General features: G+C 40.5%; 2 protein-coding genes and 1 pseudogene across 5 annotated transcripts in view; 2 read left to right on the forward strand and 1 right to left on the reverse strand.

Moving 5' to 3' along the window:
- The window catches only part of LOC128412026 (zinc finger protein 420-like), a 342,858-nt gene that overhangs the window by 118,719 nt on the left and 205,831 nt on the right, over positions 1–18,308 (reverse strand). The window lies entirely within an intron of this gene.
- Positions 1–18,308, forward strand: part of LOC128412189 (zinc finger protein 420-like) — a 215,270-nt pseudogene that overhangs the window by 58,430 nt on the left and 138,532 nt on the right.
- LOC128412022 (zinc finger protein 850-like) overlaps positions 1–18,308 on the forward strand; it is a 44,894-nt gene that overhangs the window by 18,059 nt on the left and 8,527 nt on the right. Inside the window, exon 2 of one of the 2 annotated variants that reach the window (XM_053384789.1) lies at positions 4,371–7,572. The exons of the other annotated variant lie outside the window; for it this stretch is intronic. Within the exon in view, the coding sequence (XP_053240764.1) occupies positions 4,371–7,225 (2,855 nt within the window). The 3' untranslated portion in view covers positions 7,226–7,572. Of the gene's footprint in view, positions 1–4,370; positions 7,573–18,308 lie in introns of those variants that run through there. 2 annotated transcript variants of the gene reach the window in all.

Consider the following 18,308-nt stretch of genomic DNA (forward strand, 5'->3'; position numbering starts at 1 on the left):
GGTTCATCATTTTCATATATTGTACTTGATATAACTTTCTCTCTTTCAGGATCTCCTGCAACTTTGGTTTCACTCTCAGTTTCTTCTCTCCTTCCTTTATTTTCTCCAAAATCTTGTCTTTTTTCTCATTTTGAACTCTCTTCTTAATCGCATTCTGTTGTATCAAAAATCCTCTCATAACCGCTTTGCTTGCGTCCCAAATTACTCTTTTTTTTAACAGTGGTGTTCATATTTATCTCAAAATAATCTCTCAAAGTTTTTTGGGCCTTCTTTGTCACTTCTTCGTTCCTGAACAAAGTGTCATTCATCCTCCATCTGAAGGAACCAGTTGGTGTTAGTTTCATTTCCATCTTCACAGCATTATGGTCGGAGCAAGTTTTAGGGCAAATTTCCACCTTTCTAGTCTTCGGAGCCAGCCCTCTAGTTACCCAAATTTGGTCAATTCTTGTCCATGTCATTTTGGCCTCAGAGAAGAAAGTTCCCTCTCTTCCCAAGGGGTTCTTCATTCTCCAGATGTCAACCAAATCCATATTGTCAGTCATATCGAAAAAGGTTTTTGGTAGTCTACCATCCTTGGTAACTACCTGTCTCTGTGCCTTGTCCATATCTGTAGACACTACTCCATTCATGTCCCCCATCAGAATCATATTATAATCCATATAGTCCATCAAAGTCTCATGTAACTTTTTAAAAAATTCCGATTTTCCTTCGTTTGGTGCATAGATACCTACTATCAGAAATTTCTCTCCTTGTGATTGGATTTCAATTGCAACAAATCTTCCTTGGTCATCTTTAAATAGAAATTTCGGTGATAGGCTCTCCTTTGCATAAAGTACTACTCCTCTTTTTTTAACTTTGTCTGATGAGATAAATTCAAGTCCCAATCTTTTATTACTCAATACTTTCCTGTGTAGCCTTATCACATGTGTTTCTTGTAGACAAATCAAGTCCAATTGTTCTTTTTTCAATAAATGAAAGACTTTTTGCCTCTTTTCCAGGGAGTTCAGTCCATTAACATTCCAACTTAATGCTTGCAGTGCCATGATGTAGTTACTTTGATTTTCCTCCTACTGCACCCAGTTCTTGCTCTTGTTCTGTCGGTGGTGTTGGTATCACTTTCCCTGGGCTGTCCAGTCCAAAGGGTAGTGTTGCTATGTCCAGTATTGGTGATCTTCCGTCCAGTACTTTCTCTGATTCTCTGTCTGGTGGTCTTCTGTCCACTCCTGGCTCTTTTCCAAGTTCCTTCTGCAGGTCTTCTTCGTAATTACTCAGAAACTTTTCTTTGTCCTCAACTGATCTTATTTTTATTTTCCTTCCTTTAAAACTAAAGGATAGGCCTTGGGGAAATTCCCACCTGAAAATGATTCTGTTCTTTCTCAGCAGGACAACTAGATCTCCATAATTGGACCTAAGGTCCAAAAGATGTTTCGGGATATCTTTGAATATTTCCACTCTTGACTGCTGTATTACCAAGGTCTTCTGATAGTGCCTACCCAAAATTTTATCTCTCTGTTCTTTAGATTGGAGAGTAATCAAACAGTCTCTTACTCTATTCTTCTTCCCTCCTCTTCCAAGTCTAAAGGCACTCACAATTTTAAATTCTTCTTGTTCCAAATCCAAATCCCAAAACTCTGCAAATTCCTGCGTGAGAAAGTCTATCAAACTATCCTTCTCCAATTCAGGTACAGCTCTGATCCTCAAATTTGACTGTTTTTCCTTAAGCTCAAACATAGAAAGCATCAACTTGTGGTCCTCAAGTTGCCTCTGCAGATCTGGGACTCTCTGTGTTTCCAATTGTGTTACCTTAACTTCCACGGCAGCAACTTTTCCCCTGGCTTCCTCTGCAGTCTGTCGGATCGAAGTAGATTCCTGTATCAGTTTCTGAATAGTTTCTATGTTAGCATTCACCTTTTGTCCCAAGTTATCACTGCCTTGCTGTGGCAAAGGGGCTTGAAGAACTCAGAGAAGCTATGAACGATGCCGAGCAGGGCACCCAAGATGAACAGGTCATAGTGGAGAGTTTTGACCAAACGTGATCCACCTGGAGGAGGAACCGGCAAGCCACTCCAGTATCCCTGCCAAGAAAACTCCATGGACAAAGACAACAGGCATATAAAATTTCTTTCCAGTAGCACCTTAAAGACCAACTAAGTTAGTTCTTGGTATGAGCTTTCGTGTGCATGCACACTTCTTCAGATACACTATCTGAAGAATATGTGTATCTGAAGAAGTGTGCATGCACACGAAAGCTCATACCAAGAACTAACTTAGTTGGTCTTTAAGGTGCTACTGGAAAGAAATTTGTTTGTTTGTTTGTTTTGAGTATGGCAGACCAACACGGCTACCTTTCTGTAACTAGGCATATAAAAGTTATTTATACTTTCTGTATTTAAATCAATTTTAATATTTCCAGCATCCACCTTCGCATTTGTAGCATCCACTTTCACATTTGTTGCATCTGCCTTCTTATTGAGCTGCTCCAAAGATTCATTTATCTTACCTAATGCAATCGCTAAAGCTTCTTCTGATGACATTCCTCTTGGTTTAGATTGTGTCAGTATGGCTGCAGGTGGAACAGAAGGACCAGATGTTGACGCTCTTCGCAAGGACTTCCCAAATCTTAATGTTTTGTCTGGGAATGACAAATCTACTTTTTCTTTCCCATCTGCCATAGCACTTAAAAAGTCCAAGGTCAGTCCCGCAGTCACAGAGTTTTATCTTACAAGTGGAAAATTCCCCTGAACCAGCTCTTGTAACAGTTTCAGAAGCTTCCTCTAGGGGGAAACAGTTACAATCTGTACTTATATTGATCCAAAATAGCGTTTTTCAAAACACAGCTCAAACAGGAAAATTAGTTTCAATTTTCAGTTATTTTTCCTCCTTTTAAAGATCAGAGTGAGACAATTAAAAACAATGTATCTCTCTTACTGAGCTAGCTGTCAACGAGTGATCTATTCGCCGTCAGTGCGCATTTCAAAGTACAGCAGTCTTATTGTCCTGTTGGCAGCCTGTTCCCAGGTTCTGAGCGGTGGAATTTTAGCTTCCTTCCCTTTCTCTTGCAGGTAAATAAAGTCCAAAACTCCCCCCCTCTTCTCCTGCTTCCAAGGGGGGGATTTACTATTTTTTGATGTTGAAGAATTTAACCTTTCCGATCGGCTTTCCAAGACTTTAGCTTGCAGCCTCTTTGCTTTGATCTAATTACAAAAAGCGGAAGGCGGACTTCCTGTTTATGCCTTCCCACTAGAGTACCGAATTGAGTCTTATTTTTTCCCTTTAGAAGTTTCCAAATTGCTTTACTCACGGGTAGTTACTTTTAGAGGAAAAAGTCAGCGCTTCTCCGGCAACGGCTGTGCGGCTTCGCTCCGTGGAAGAAGCAATCGATTCACAGCACCGCGCTGCTCACCCCACTTCGCTCCGGAGCCCCGAAATCGGGTTTCCCTGCGAGTAGGGTAGGCGCAAAAGGTGCCCGCCGAATCCCACGTTCACAGGCTTCACCCGCCTGTGATTTTGGGAGGGTCCCCGCCTTCGCTGTGGCGGCCAGACCCGGTTCCCATGGAGCAAATTCCTCTTAGTCAGAGGAATTCCGCCATTACCGATGGCGCTAACCCGGAAGTCCTTACATTCCCTTTGATTACACAAATTTGTCCCACACCTTTTGCTCACATATTTTGTTCATACCAAAGTTTGTTCTTGATATGAGCTTTTGTGTGCATGCACACTTCTTCAGATACCAGCTCATACCAATAACAAACTTAGTTGCTCTCTAAGGTGCTACTGGAAGGAATTTTTTTATTTTGTTTCGACTAAAGCAGATCAACATGGCTGCCTACCTGTAACACTGACAAAAGTCATCCTAAGCAAGTTGTGCTTCCTTTTTCTGGTTATTTTGCTATAACTTTTGATTGAGTTCACATAATTGAACAAACTTTGTTGCATTACATTGTTGATTAAATTATCTTTCCATTGATAAATAATTTCACGATATTACTCCAAAAGAAGTGCTGTTATGAGCCGGTGTTATGAGCCATCAAACCTCTGAAATACACCTTCCCCCAGAAGGCTTCCACAATTTGACCACTGTTGTTTAGTCGTTTAGTCGTGTCCGACTCTTCGTGACCCCATGGACCAGAGCACGCCAGGCACTCCTGTCTTCCACTGCCTCCCGCAGTTTGGTCAGACTCATGTTTGTGTCTTCGAGAATTTTACCACTACTGTATATCAAACAAAGCAACATTCAACAACCCATCAGAATCTAATAATAAATATGTTGGTTAATGACAAACAACAAAGGTAATGAACACTCACCCAACTCCCTTCAGTTCTTCTTCATTTGTTCCTGAGGCTCTAATCCCTTTTTGTCTCGATTGCAGATTGTGATGAATTGGAAATCGAGAACAAAGGTGACCACAACAACATCCCCAGAGAGGAGAAGCCACGGAAAAATTTGGAGTGTGGAGAGAGATGCAGTCACAGTTCCCATTCTACATCCCATCAAAGAAATCTCATTGGAAAGAAACCCTATCAGTACATGGAATTTGGAAAGAGCTTCAGTAGGAGCTCCGATCTCACTTCCCATCAAAGAATTCATACAGGGGCGGACCCCTATCAGTGTGTGGAATGTGGAAAGGGCTTCAGTCAGAGCTCCTCTCTCACTTCCCATCACAGAATTCATACAGGGGAGAAACCCTATCAGTGTGTGGAATGTGGAAAGAGCTTCAGTAAAAGCTCCTCTCTCACTTCTCATCAAAGATTTCATACAGGGGATAAACCCTATCAGTGTGTGGAATGTGGAAAGAGCTTCACTGAAAGCTCCTCTCTGACTTCCCATCAAAGAATTCATACAGGGGAGAAACCCTATCAGTGTGCGGAATGTGGAAAGAGCTTCAATAGTAACTCCAATCTCACTTCCCATCAAAGAATTCATACAGGGGAGAAACCCTATCAGTGTGTGGAATGTGGAAAAAGCTTCAGTAAGAACTCCAATCTCACTTCCCATCAGAGAATTCATACAGGGGAGAAACCCTATCAGTGTGTGGAATGTGGAAAGAGCTTCATTCAGAGCTCCTCTCTCACTTCCCATCACAGAATTCATACAGGGGAAAAACCCTATCAGTGTGTGGAATGTGGAAAGAGCTTCAGTAAAAGCTCCTCTCTCACTTCTCATCAAAGAATTCATACAGGGGATAAACCCTATCAGTGTGTGGAATGTGGAAAGAGCTTCACTGAAAGCTCCAAACTCACTTCCCATCAAAGAATTCATACAGGGGAGAAACCCTATCAGTGTGTGGAATGTGGAAAGAGCTTCAGTCAGAGCTCCTCTCTCACTTCCCATCACAGAATTCATACAGGGGAGAAACCCTATCAGTGTGTGGAATGTGGAAAGAGCTTCAGTAAAAGCTCCTCTCTCACTTCTCATCAAAGAATTCATACAGGGGATAAACCCTATCAGTGTGTGGAATGTGGAAAGAGCTTCACTGAAAGCTCCAAACTCACTTCCCATCAGAGAATTCATACAGGGGATAAACTCTATCAGTGTGTGGAATGTGGAAAGAGCTTCACTGAAAGCTCCAAACTCACTTCCCATCAGAGAATTCATACAGGGGATAATCCCTATCAGTGTGTGGAATGTGGAAAGAGCTTCACTGATAGATCCTCTCTCACTTCCCATCAGAGAATTCATACAGGGGAGAAACCCTATCAGTGTGTGGAATGTGGAAAGAGCTTCAGTAAAAGCTCCTCTCTCACTTCTCATCAAAGAATTCATACAGGGGATAAACCCTATCAGTGTGTGGAATGTGGAAAGAGCTTCAGACAGAGCTCCTCTCTCACTTCCCATGAGAGAATTCATACAGGGGAAAAACCCTATCAGTGCATGGAATGTGGAAAGAGCTTCACTCATACCTCCTCTCTCACTTCCCATCACAGAATTCATACAGGGGAGAAACCCTATCAGTGTGTGGAATGTGGAAAGAGCTTCAATAGTAACTCCAATCTCACTTCCCATCAAAGAATTCATACAGGGGAGAAACCCTATCAGTGTGTGGAATGTGGAAAGAGCTTCAATAGTAACTCCAATCTCACTTCCCATCAGAGAATTCATACAGGGGAGAAACCGTATCAGTGTGTGGAATGCGGAAAGAGCTTCACTGAAAGCTCCTCTCTCACTTTGCATCAAAGAATTCATACAGGGGAAAAACCCTATCAGTGCATGGAATGTGGAAAGAGCTTCAGTCAGAGCTCTGATCTCAATTCCCATCACATAATTCATAGAGGGGAGAAACCCTGTCAGTGTGTGGAATGTGGAAAGAGCTTCAGTCAGAGCTCCTCTCTCACTTCCCATCACAGAATTCATACAGGGGAGAAACCCTATCAGTGTGTGGAATGTGGAAAAAGCTTCTATGGTAACTCCAATCTCACTTCCCATCAGAGAATTCATACAGGGGGGAAACCCTATCAGTGTGTGGAATGTGAAAAGAGCTTCTCTTATAGCTCCTCTCTCACTTTCCATCAAAGAATTCATACAGGGGGAAAACCCTATCAGTGCATGGAATGTGGAAAGAGCTTCAGACAGAGCTCTGATCTCAATTCCCATCAAAGAATTCATACAGGGGAGAAACCACATCAGTGTGTGGAATGTGGAAAGAGCTTCAGTCACAGCCACAGTCTCACTTTCCATCAAAGAATTCATACGGGAGAGAAACCCTATCAGTGTATGCAATGTGGAAAGAGCTTCAATAGTAACTCCAATCTCACTTCCCATCAAAGAATTCACACAGGGGAGAAACCCTATCAGTGTGTGGAATGTGGAAAAAGCTTCAATAGTAACTCCAATCTCACTTCCCATCAAAGAATTCATACAGGGGAGAAACCCTATCAGTGTGTGGAATGTGGAAAGAGCTTCAATAGTAACTCCAATCTCACTTCCCATCAGAGAATTCATACAGGGGAGAAACCGTATCAGTGTGTGGAATGCGGAAAGAGCTTCACTGAAAGCTCCTCTCTCACTTCCCATCAAAGAATTCATACAGGGGAGAAACCCTATCAGTGTGTGCAATGTGGAAAGAGCTTCACTTATAGCTCCTCTCTCACTTCCCATCAGAGAATTCATACAGGGGAGAAACCCTATCAGTGTGTGGAATGTGGAAAGAGCTTTAGTCGGAGCTACTCTCTCACTTCCCATCGAAGATTTCATACAAAGGTTGGAAAAACCATTATACAGCTTTAGGAGAAAGGCAAATCAGCTCCTTTCAAACCAGGCCTTTGGCTGATTGACATGTAATGTCCTTTTCAAATGTGGTGGGGAGGGGGGTTACAGATGTGTATTGTGTTTTTATATTGTGCTTCTATGTTGTAACTGTCCTTAGACCTGTGGCTGTAGGGATTAGGAGCCAACTCTTCGAGGCCAAGGGGTCTTTGCCCCCCAATAATATATTTGAGGGGGCCACCCCCCAGTTGGTAGGCATCGCCATTCCAATGGCATGCATGCGTCATGTGATTGATTGTGCTAGGCGGGCCTTACCTGGCCCCCCACCAATATTTTATTCAGTTCAGCACCACTGGGTTGGGTAGTATACAAATCGCCTTCCTTTGCACGTGTTCCAACTTGTCATTATCCTTATTTATTTTCATCTTTAAAATTTATGTACCCTACATCTGAAGATTTCACACTATAAACATACAGGATGAAAGCATGGCTTTCTCAAAAACATGTAAAGCCAGAGAACTAGAGAGAACCAACTAAGTTCTCAGTGTCACGTTTCATTCTACAAATGCAACGTGGGAGGAACCTTCTCTTCATACTCTGTGACGAATTGTGTCCTTTTTCCTGTACCCCCCCCCCCACGCTCTTGAATACTCAAAGGCTGGCCCGCCATTTCTGAGAGGCTATGTGGAATTTGGCTTTTCACCTACATTCTGGGAGAATGTTTCCATTTTTTTTTTCCAAATGATATTTATTACTTTTAAAAATTACAAAAAAGGAAAAGAAAAGAAAAGAAGACAAGAGAGAAAAAAAAAGAAAAAAAAACAAAAGAGAAAAAAAACAATACAGTGCAAAACACAGCCTAAACACATTAACCTAAACACATTAAACTAAACTAAACAAAACCCTATCCCCAACCCTAACCCTTAATAAAACAAAACAAAAACAGTTTAAAAACATACATCACACCTTTTCCATATTCTATCTTTCATTCCCTTGTTTCCTCAACCTCCTCACACCTCCCTTTTTGTATTCCACTTCTATTAATTGTTTCAGCAAATCCTTTCCATCTTTCTCTATTTTCTATCATATTCTAAATATCTTAACATATTTTTTAACCTTATTTTCCATTAAAACTAAAATACTTATATATGCTTAACTCCTTATAACATTTCTGCTAAGGCCATAAAGTTTCATTCCACCATTTTTCTATCACTCATTAATTTTACAGTATTTTTATATATAAACTTTAAATTTTCCAATCTTCTTCCACCATCTCCTCTCCCTGGTTTCGGATTCTGCCAGTCCTTTCCGTCAATTCCATATAGTACATCAACCTGGAGATCTTATGTCCGAGGCTCTTAACTCTTTTCCAAGTCCCTTCTGCAGGTCTTCTTCATATTCTTTAATGCTAACAAGCAGATCTCAGGAAGACTCCAACCTAACAATACTTTTATTCCTTCTGGACAGGTCAGCCAAATTTCCATAGTTGAAGCTAAGGTCCATAAAGTGTTTCAAGACATGTTTCAAAATTCCTCCAAATCCAAAGGCCCCCAGAACTTCAAACTCCCAGAAGTCAATTAATCCCTGCATAGAGGGATCTTTCCAACTTTCCTTCTTCAGTCCAAGACGAGTTCTGATCCTCAAAATCTGACTTTTTCTAGATTCAATCATAAAAGGCCTCCACTTGTAGTCCTCAATTTGCTTCTGTAAGACTGAGGATCCCGCTTGTATCACTTTAGGTTCAACAACAACAGCTTTCTCCTTCTCCACAACTTGTCCTGCCAAAGTAGATTCCTGTACCAAGTCCTGAATTGTTTCTGTATTGGTGCTCACTTTTTGTCGCAAATTAGTCACTTTTTGTTCCAAGTTGTCAATTTTAAAAGACATGTCATCTGTCTTCTTATGAAGCTGTTCCAGCGAACAGCTTATCTTACATAATGCCGTCACTATGGCTTCTCCTATCAACATTTTGAATGGTCCAAGGTCAATCTCTGGTTCTCACAATTTCTTATCTCACAGCTGGCGATTCTCCAGTTACACTCCTGTAACAGTTTCAAAAGCTCCCTCTAGAGGGAAACAGTCATAGAATCATAGAATCATAGAGTTGGAAGAGACCACAAGGGCCATCGAGTCCAACCCCCTGCCAAGCAGGAAACACCATCAGAGCACTCCTGACATATGGTTGTCAAGCCTCTGCTTAAAGACCTCCAAAGAAGGAGACTCCACCACACTCCTTGGCAGCAAATTCCACTGTCGAACAGCTCTTACTGTCAGGAAGTTCTTCCTAATGTTTAGGTGGAATCTTCTTTCTTGTAGTTTGGATCCATTGCTCCGTGTCCGCTTCTCTGGAGCAGCAGAAAACAACCTTTCTCCCTCCTCTATGTGACATCCTTTTATATATTTGAACATGGCTATCATATCACCCCTTAACCTCCTCTTCTCCAGGCTAAACATGCCCAGCTCCCTTAGCCGTTCCTCATAAGGCATCGTTTCCAGGCCTTTGACCATTTTGGTTGCCCTCCTCTGGACACGTTCCAGTTTGTCAATGTCCTTCTTGAACTGTGGTGCCCAGAACTGGACACAGTACTCCAGGTGAGGTCTGACCAGAGCAGAATACAGTGGCACTATTACTTCCCTTGATCTAGATGCTATACTCCTATTGATGCAGCCCAGAATTGCATTGGCTTTTTTAGCTGCCGCGTCACACTGTTGGCTCATGTCAAGTTTGTGGTCAACCAAGACTCCTAGATCCTTTTCACATGTAGTGCTCTCAAGCCAGGTGTCACCCATCCTGTATTTGTGCCTCTCATTTTTTTTGCCCAAGTGCAATACTTTACATTTCTCCCTGTTAAAATTCATCTTGTTTGTTTTGGCCCAGTTCTCTAATCTGTCAAGGTCGTTTTGAAGTGTGATCCTGTCCTCTGGGGTGTTAGCCACCCCTCCCAGTTTGGTGTCATCTGCAAATTTGATCAGGATGCCCTTGAGTCCATCATCCAAGTCGTTGATAAAGATGTTGAATAAGACCGGGCCCAAGACAGAACCCTGTGGCACCCCACTAGTCACTCTTCTCCAGGATGAAGAGGAACCATTGATGAGCACCCTTTGGGTTCGGTCAGTCAGCCAGTTACAAATCCACTGAGTGGTAGCATAGTCAAGACCGCATTTTACCAGCTTCTTTACAAGAATATCATGGGGCACCTTGTCAAATGCCTTGCTGAAATCAAGGTAGGCTACATCCACTGCGTTCCCTTCATCTACCAGGCTTGTAATTCTGTCAAAAAACGAGATCAGGTTAGTCTGACATGACTTATTTTTCAGAAATCCATGCTGACTATTGGTGATCACAGCATTCCTTTCTAGGTGCTCACAGACTGTTTGCTTAATGATCTGCTCCAGAATCTTCCCTGGTATTGATGTCAGACTGACTGGGCGGTAATTATTTGGGTCCTCTCTTTTCCCCTTTTTGAAAATAGGGACAACATTTGCCCTCCTCCAGTCTCCCACTTGTATCAATCTTTTCAAACACAACTCAAGCCATAAAGATAGTTTCAATTTTCAGTTACTTTTCCTCCTTTTTAAACGCAGAAGAGAACAATAGAAACAGTATCTTTCTTTTGTTTAGCTAGCTGTCAAATACGTCCTGTTCGCAGTCAATGAACTCTCCCAAAACTTCACTCTTTCTGGCAGCCCTTTTCCAGGTTCAGAGCAGTGGTAATTTGATTTTTCACTCTCTCCTGCAGACTCGCTAGGTCCAAAATTTCCTCCCTCTTCTCCTGCCTCCAAGGGGTTTTTTGTAATTTTAACCGATGGAAATTTAATCCTTTGCCAAAAGCTTTCAAAGACTTTAGCTTGTAACGTCTTTGCTTCAATCTATTTACAAAAGGGGAAGGCGGACTTCCTGTTTAAGACCTTCCCGTTTCGGTGCCAAATTAAGGTATTTAAAGATCCAATTTTCCGTTCTACTCACGGGTAGTTGTTTAAAATCCAATTGTCCACAGGAAAAAGTCAGCGCTCTCCGGCAACAGCAATGCGGCTTCACTCCGTGAAAGAAGCAGTCAATTCGAAGCACCGCGCCACTCACCCCACGTCGCTCCAGATCCCCTAAACAGGGTTTCCCCGCGAGTAGGGGAGGCGCGAAAGGTGCCAGCCGAATCCCAAGTTCACAAGCTTCTCCCGCTTGTGATTTCAGTGGGTCTCCGCCTTCGCCATGGCGGTCAGACCCTGCTTTCCACAGAGCAAGTTCCTCCCGATCGGAGGAGCTCCGCCATTGCCGGAGGCGCCAACCCGTAAGTCCTGGGAGAGTGTTTCCATGACAAACCCCCCCTCTCTGCTCTAGGCCATCTTCCAACCCTGGCAGCTGTTTAGAATCAGAAGCTTCCTGTATCCTGACATCAGTGTTTATATAGAAAAGAAATAAAAATGTTAACTAATACCAAGAAAGGACAGCCAAACCCAACACTCCTTACTTTAACGGCAAGATGCCACTCCGTAGTTGACTTTGAAGTTAATGCTGAAGTAAAGGAATTAATTATAGCTATGGAGAAGCCAATCAACAACAAATTGGAACAAAACTCCTAATTACTTATGGACTCCTCAGGTCAACTAAAAGATTTAACTATTAAGAATCTAGAAAAAGAAAAATCAGTCCAGGACTTGAAATCAAGAGCTAGTAAACAAAGGAAACCAACAAAGAACTACAAAACAAATATAAAGAGCTGAAAAAAGAACAAGATGCAATAAACGGTGATATTGCAAAACAAAAGAATACAGGAAGAAAGGCTTGGTCAAATAGCAATCTTAGAAATGCATGAGAGAGATTTGTTTTTTTGTTTTTTTAAGTCATATTTATTGGGGTTTCAAAAAGGTTACAGAAATAAAAAAAGAGAAAGAAAAAACAAAAAAATACATAGTACAGAGAAAAAAATATATAAAAACAGTTAAAAACACATCCAACTTTCCATATCTTATTTTCATTTGCTTGTTTCCTTGACAGTGGCGTAGCGTGGGTTGTCAGCACCCGGGGCAAGGCAAGTAATTTGCGCCCCCAACCCGTGGATTTGCGCCCCCTAACCCGTGGATTTGCCCTAACCCCAGATGTTGCGCCCGGTGCGGCCCGCCCCCCCTGCACCCCCCACGCTACGCCACTGTTCCTTGACCTCCTCACACCTCCCTTTTTTGTATTCTAGTTCCGTTAGATATTTCAGCAAATCCTTTCCACCTTATTTTTATCTTAATAGTTTATCTTAATATATTATAGCTTTACATTCTGGCCTGTTAACAATCCACTTTTACTTAATCCTTTATAGCATTACTACTAAAACCACATAGCTGCATTCCAACATCCTTCTAACATTCTTTGATTTTACAATGTTTCTGTAAATAGTCTTTAAATTTCTTCCAATCTTCTTCTACCGACTCTTCTCCCTGGTCGCAGATTCTGCCAGTCATTTCCGCCAGTTCCATATATTCCATCAACTTCACCTGCCATTCTTCCCGGGTGGGTACATCTTGTGTCTTCCAATACTTCGCGATGGGTATTCTTGCTGCTGTTGTTGCATACATAAAGAAAGTTCTGTCCTTCTTTGGCACCAATTGGCTGACCATGCCCAGGAGAAAGGCCTCTGGTTTCTTCAAGAAGGTGTATTTAAATACCTTTTTCATTTCATTATAGATCATTTCCCAGAAAGCCTTAATCCTTGGGCACGTCCACCAAAGGTGAAAGAATGTACCTTCATTCTCATTACATTTCCAACACTTATTATCGGGCAAATGATATATTTTTGCAAGCTTGACTGGTGTCATGTACCACCTGTATATCATTTTCATAATATTCTCTCTTAAGGCATTACATGCCGTAAATTTCATACCTGTGGTCCATAACTGTTCCCAGTCAGCAAACATAATGCTGTGTCCCACATCTTGTGCCAATTTTATCATAGCAGATTTCACCATTTCATCCTGAGTATTCCATTTCAACAGCAAGTTATACATTTTTGATAATATCTTAGTATTGGAATCTAACAATTCTATTTCTAATTTTGATTTTTCCACCTGGAAGCCAATTTTCTTATTCAGATTATAAGCCTCCCTTATTTGATAATAATGAAGCCAATCTCGCACTTTATCTTTTAGTTTCTCAAAGCTCTGCAATTTCAATTTATCTCCTTCTTGTTCCAAAATCTCCCAATATTTCGGCCATTTGGCCTCCTTATTGAGCTTTTTCTGAGCCTTCGCTTCCATCGGTGACAACCACCTTGGGGTTTTACTTTCAAGTAGATCTTTATATCTTATCCAAACATTAAACAGTGCTTTCCTGACAATATGGTTTTTAAATGCTTTATGTGCTTTGACCTTATTATACCACAGATATGCATGCCACCCAAATACATTATTAAAACCTTCTAAATCCAAAATGTCTGTGTTCTCAAGAAGCAGCCATTCTTTCAGCCAGCAAAATGTTAACTTTAGAAGACCCAGACTCCAGTGCAGTGAAAGCACTGGAGCTGATTCAGGAGTTCGGACAAGTAGCAGGATTCAAGTTAAATAAGAGCAAAACCAAAGTGTTGGGGGGGGGGAATTTAGATAATGAGGAGAGAAAAATCCTGGAAAACAGGCCTTGTTTTTGTGCAGAAAGTGAAATATTTGGGTGTGAATTTATCAGAGAAAAATTTGAATTTATATAAAGATAATTATGAGAAACTATGGAATGAAATTAAGAGAGAACTTGAGATCTGGTCAAATTTAAAATTGTCATTAATGGGCCGAATATCGGTGGTTAAGATGAACGTATTGCCAAAGATGTTTTTATTCCAAGCTTTACCAGTTATTGACAATGTTAGACGTTTTAAAGAATGGCAGAAAGCATTGTCTAAATTAATCTGGCAGGGGGGAAAACCCCAGAATTAAATATAAAATATTAACAGATGCAAAAGAGAGGGGGGGATTTTCCATGCCAGATTTGAAGATTTATTTTGAGGCAGCAGCTTTCTGCTGAATTAAGGAATGGATTCAAATAGATAATGCTGATGTGTTAGATTTGGAAGGATTTGACAATGTATTTGGTTGGCATGCATACTTATGGGATGACAAGATATTGGCTCATAAAGGTTTTAAACACCATGTAATTAGAAAATCTTTATAAAATGTATGGATAAGATATAAAGCTCTCTTGGAAAGGAAAACGCCCAGATGGTTTTCACCAACGGAAGCAAACGCACAGAAAAAGTTGAATATGGAGAGTAAATGGTTGAAATATGCTGATTTACTAGTGGAAGATAACGAAGAATTTAAATTAAGACCATTTGATAAAATTAAAGATAAATTGGATGGATGGTTACAATATTGTCAGATTAATGAATTATATAAACGTGATAAGAAAAATGGTTTTGCAACAGAAAAATCCAAATTGGAAACGGAATTGTTAGATACCAATGTTAAAAATCTCTCTAAAATGTATAATTTGTTGTTAGAATGGCATACAAAGGATGAAAAAGTTAAATCTGTGATGATAGATTGGGCAAGAGATGTTGGACACAATATAATGTTGGCAGATTGGGAAAGACTGTGGAAGAAAGGGGTTAAGTTTACTGCATGTACTGTATTAAAAGAAAATATTATGAAAATGCTGTATAGATGGTACTTAACCTTGGTAAAATTAGCAAAGGTATATCATACAAATGATAACTTGTGTTGGCAATGCAAAGAAAAAGAAGGTACTTTCTATCATATGTGGTGGACGTGTCCTAAGGTGAAAGACTTCTGGGAAAAGATATATAATGAATTGAAAAAAAAGAAAAAAAAATCATTAAAAAACCAGAAGCCTTTCTACTTGGAATAATAGGACTGGAATTGCCAAAAAAAGATGTTAGACTGTTTTTGTATGCCACTACAGTGGCAAGACTTTTATTAGTCAAAAATTGGAAATCGCAAGAGATACCAACAATAGAAGAATGGCAGATGAAGATGTTGGACTTTTTGGAGCTGGCCGACCTGACTGGAAGAATCCATGACCAGAAAGGAGACACAAGAGGACTGGAAGAAATTTAAAGACTATTTAGCTAAATATTGTAATATAAGATAAAGAGAAATTTCTTGGAAGTAATAATTAGGCTTAGGAGTAGAATAAGAATATGTTGTTAATAAACATTAAGGATTAGAATACTAATAAAGGAGAAGTTAGTAAATGAAAGAAGTTAATATTATTAGAAATATGAATTTGGAGAACTGCTAAACTGGTGATATAATGAAATTCAGGTAGAGGGGATTCAAGGAAGTCAGTTATCAATGAAATGAAATTAGGATTTGGAAGTAGAAATTCTTCTTTATGAGTTTTTCTTTGTTTTTGTATATTGTAATGTTTTTCTTTTTTCTTGTTTCTTGTTTATGTGATAAATGTGAAAACCAATACAAAATATTGGGGGGGGGGGAGAGAAAGAGAAGAAAGAGAACAAGGACAGGAAAGTCCAGGAGGATAATAAAAGAAGCAGAGTTTCCCACAACTATATTATTGTACTTAAGTGCAGTTCCATATTTGATGTTGATATTTGACTTTGTGTCTAATAAAAATTCATGAATTTGAACATTATATCGTGGAACATCAATGGTTTGAACAATAAGGTAAAAAGGAATAAAACTGAGCGTATCTTAAGAAAGAAAAATTGGGATGTCATTGCTCTCCAGGAAACACATATAGCAAAGAAACATGACAGAGTTTTGATAGATAAGAAATTAGGAACCGAATACATAGCTTCAGATGTTTCCAAAAAGAGAAGAATAGTATATATATATATATATATATATATATAACCAAAAGATAGATGCAAAAATCCTACCTAAAGATGACAAGGGAAGAATATTAGGAATACAATTGACAAAAGGCAGAAAAGAAATGATTTTGGTGGGGGTATACGCAGGGCCGTCTTAAGCATATCTGGCGCCATGGTGCAAAGATCCCTCCGGCGCCCCTCCCCCCGTTCCCCAGAGTTCATGACCTTTTTTAAGGGGGAGGGAACCCCAAAGTTGTTGACTTTTTAAGGAAAGGTTCTCCCTTTTTTTAGGGAGCTGACACCACACTTACACATTATCTCTGGGAAAGGAAAACAGGAAACAAACTTTTTTAGTTGCTCATTAACAATGCACATTTATACAATACCTCCACGTCCCCCCCTAGTTTTCTTAAGACAAATTATCTTATTGTATAACACCTTGTTTTTAGCAATGTTGATTTCTTTTAAAATTCAGATCTTTTTTAAAAAAACCAAACCCTAAATGACTGCAAAAATTAAAAACCACCCAAGAGGCTCACAGCAGAGCCAGAAATTATAGATAAAGCCTAAATCTGGCAACAGACAGGAAGGGGTCCCCCCCCCCGTAACCTGGTGTGTGTGTTCATGTATGCATGTGTAAAAGAGAAAGAAATCTATAAGCAAGTGATGCTATGCAGCAAGAACTAGCTAAAGTGATCTGCACAGAAAACAACAGAATTAGGAAGCATCATTGTTTTAAACAAAAGCAAAAGATCCAGAAGGAATTGTCAGCTGGTAAAGCAGTGCAACACTTCAGGCCATTTTTGGGCACAAAGAGGACAGATCAGTGTGACTTTTTCATTCTATGCACTAGCAGGGCTTTTGTTGCTCTGATGGTGTTAAGTGCTCTGATGGTGTTTCCTGCTTGGCAGGGGGTTGGACTTGATGGCCCTTGTGGTCTCTTCCAACTCTATGATTCTATGATCTCTTCTGTCACTTCTATGATGTCAATTTCCCCTTTTCTTATACCGCTCCTCTCCTGCATTCCTGCAGGCTGAGAGGCTTGGAAACTGGCCCAGACAAGCTATTGTCTGATAACTCCTGTATTTCTCTGGGCTGTGACCTCCCCCCTGTACTTTCCTCTGTGTTTCCCATAACAATCCTCCCTTCGTCCCCTGGGCAGCCATTCAAGTCTGGCAGCTGCTGTTGCTCGCTTGTTGGCTCCAGCCTGACAAATACAGATAACTGAACAAACTTTGTTGCCTTACATTCTTGATTAAATTATCTTTCCATTGATAAATAATTTCACAATATTATTAATAATACTTTTATTGTCATTGTACAACCTGTGTGCAATGAAATTAAACGAGCCTCCCTCCCAAACAAGTGGTGTTATGAGCCACCAAACCTCTGAAATACACCTTCCCTCAAAAGGCTTCCACAATTTTGGCCACTACAGTATATCAAACAAAACAACATTCAACAACCATCAGAATCTAATAATAAATACGTTGGTTAATGACAAACCACAAAGGTAACGAACAAACACCCAACTTCCTTCAGTTCTTCATTTGTTCCTGAGGCTCAAATCTCTTTTTGCCTCCATTGCAGATTGTGATGAATTGCAGATCGAGAACAAGCATGAACACGACAAAATCCCCAGAGAGGAGAAGCCACGTAAGAATTTGGAGTGTGGAGAGAGCTCCCATTCCAGTTCCCAACAAATAAATCTCAATGGAAAGAAACACTATCAGTGCATGGAATGTGAAAAGAGCTTCAGTCAGAGCTCTAATCTCACTTCCTATCAAAGAACCCATACAGGGGAAAAACCCTATCAGTGCATTGAATGTGGAAAGAGCTTCAGTATGAAGGCCTCTCTCACTTCCCATCAAAGAATTCATACTGGGGAGAAACTCTTTCAGTGCATGGAATGTGGAAAGAGCTTCAGGAAGAGCTCCCATCTCACTTCTCATCAAAGACTTCATACAGGGGAGAAACCCTATCAGTGTGTGGAATGTGGAAAGAGCTTCAGTCACAGCCACTATCTCACTTCCCATCAAAGAAGTGATACAGGGGAGAAACCTTATGAGTGCATGGAATGTGGAAAGAGCTTCAGTAGGAGCTCCTATCTCACTTCCCATCAAAGAATTCATACAGGCGAGAAACCGTATCAGTGCATGGAATGTGGAAAGAGCTTCAGTCAGAGCTCCGATCTCAATTCCCATAAAAAAATTCATACTGGGGAGAAACCATATCAATGCATGGAATGTGGAAAGAGCTTCAGTCAGAGAGCCCATCTCACTTCCCATCAAAGAATTCATACAGGGGAGAAACCATATCAGTGCTTTGAATGTGAAAAG

Source organism: Podarcis raffonei, chromosome 4 (genome assembly GCF_027172205.1).
Source record: "Podarcis raffonei isolate rPodRaf1 chromosome 4, rPodRaf1.pri, whole genome shotgun sequence".
Taxonomy (NCBI): domain Eukaryota; kingdom Metazoa; phylum Chordata; class Lepidosauria; order Squamata; family Lacertidae; genus Podarcis; species Podarcis raffonei.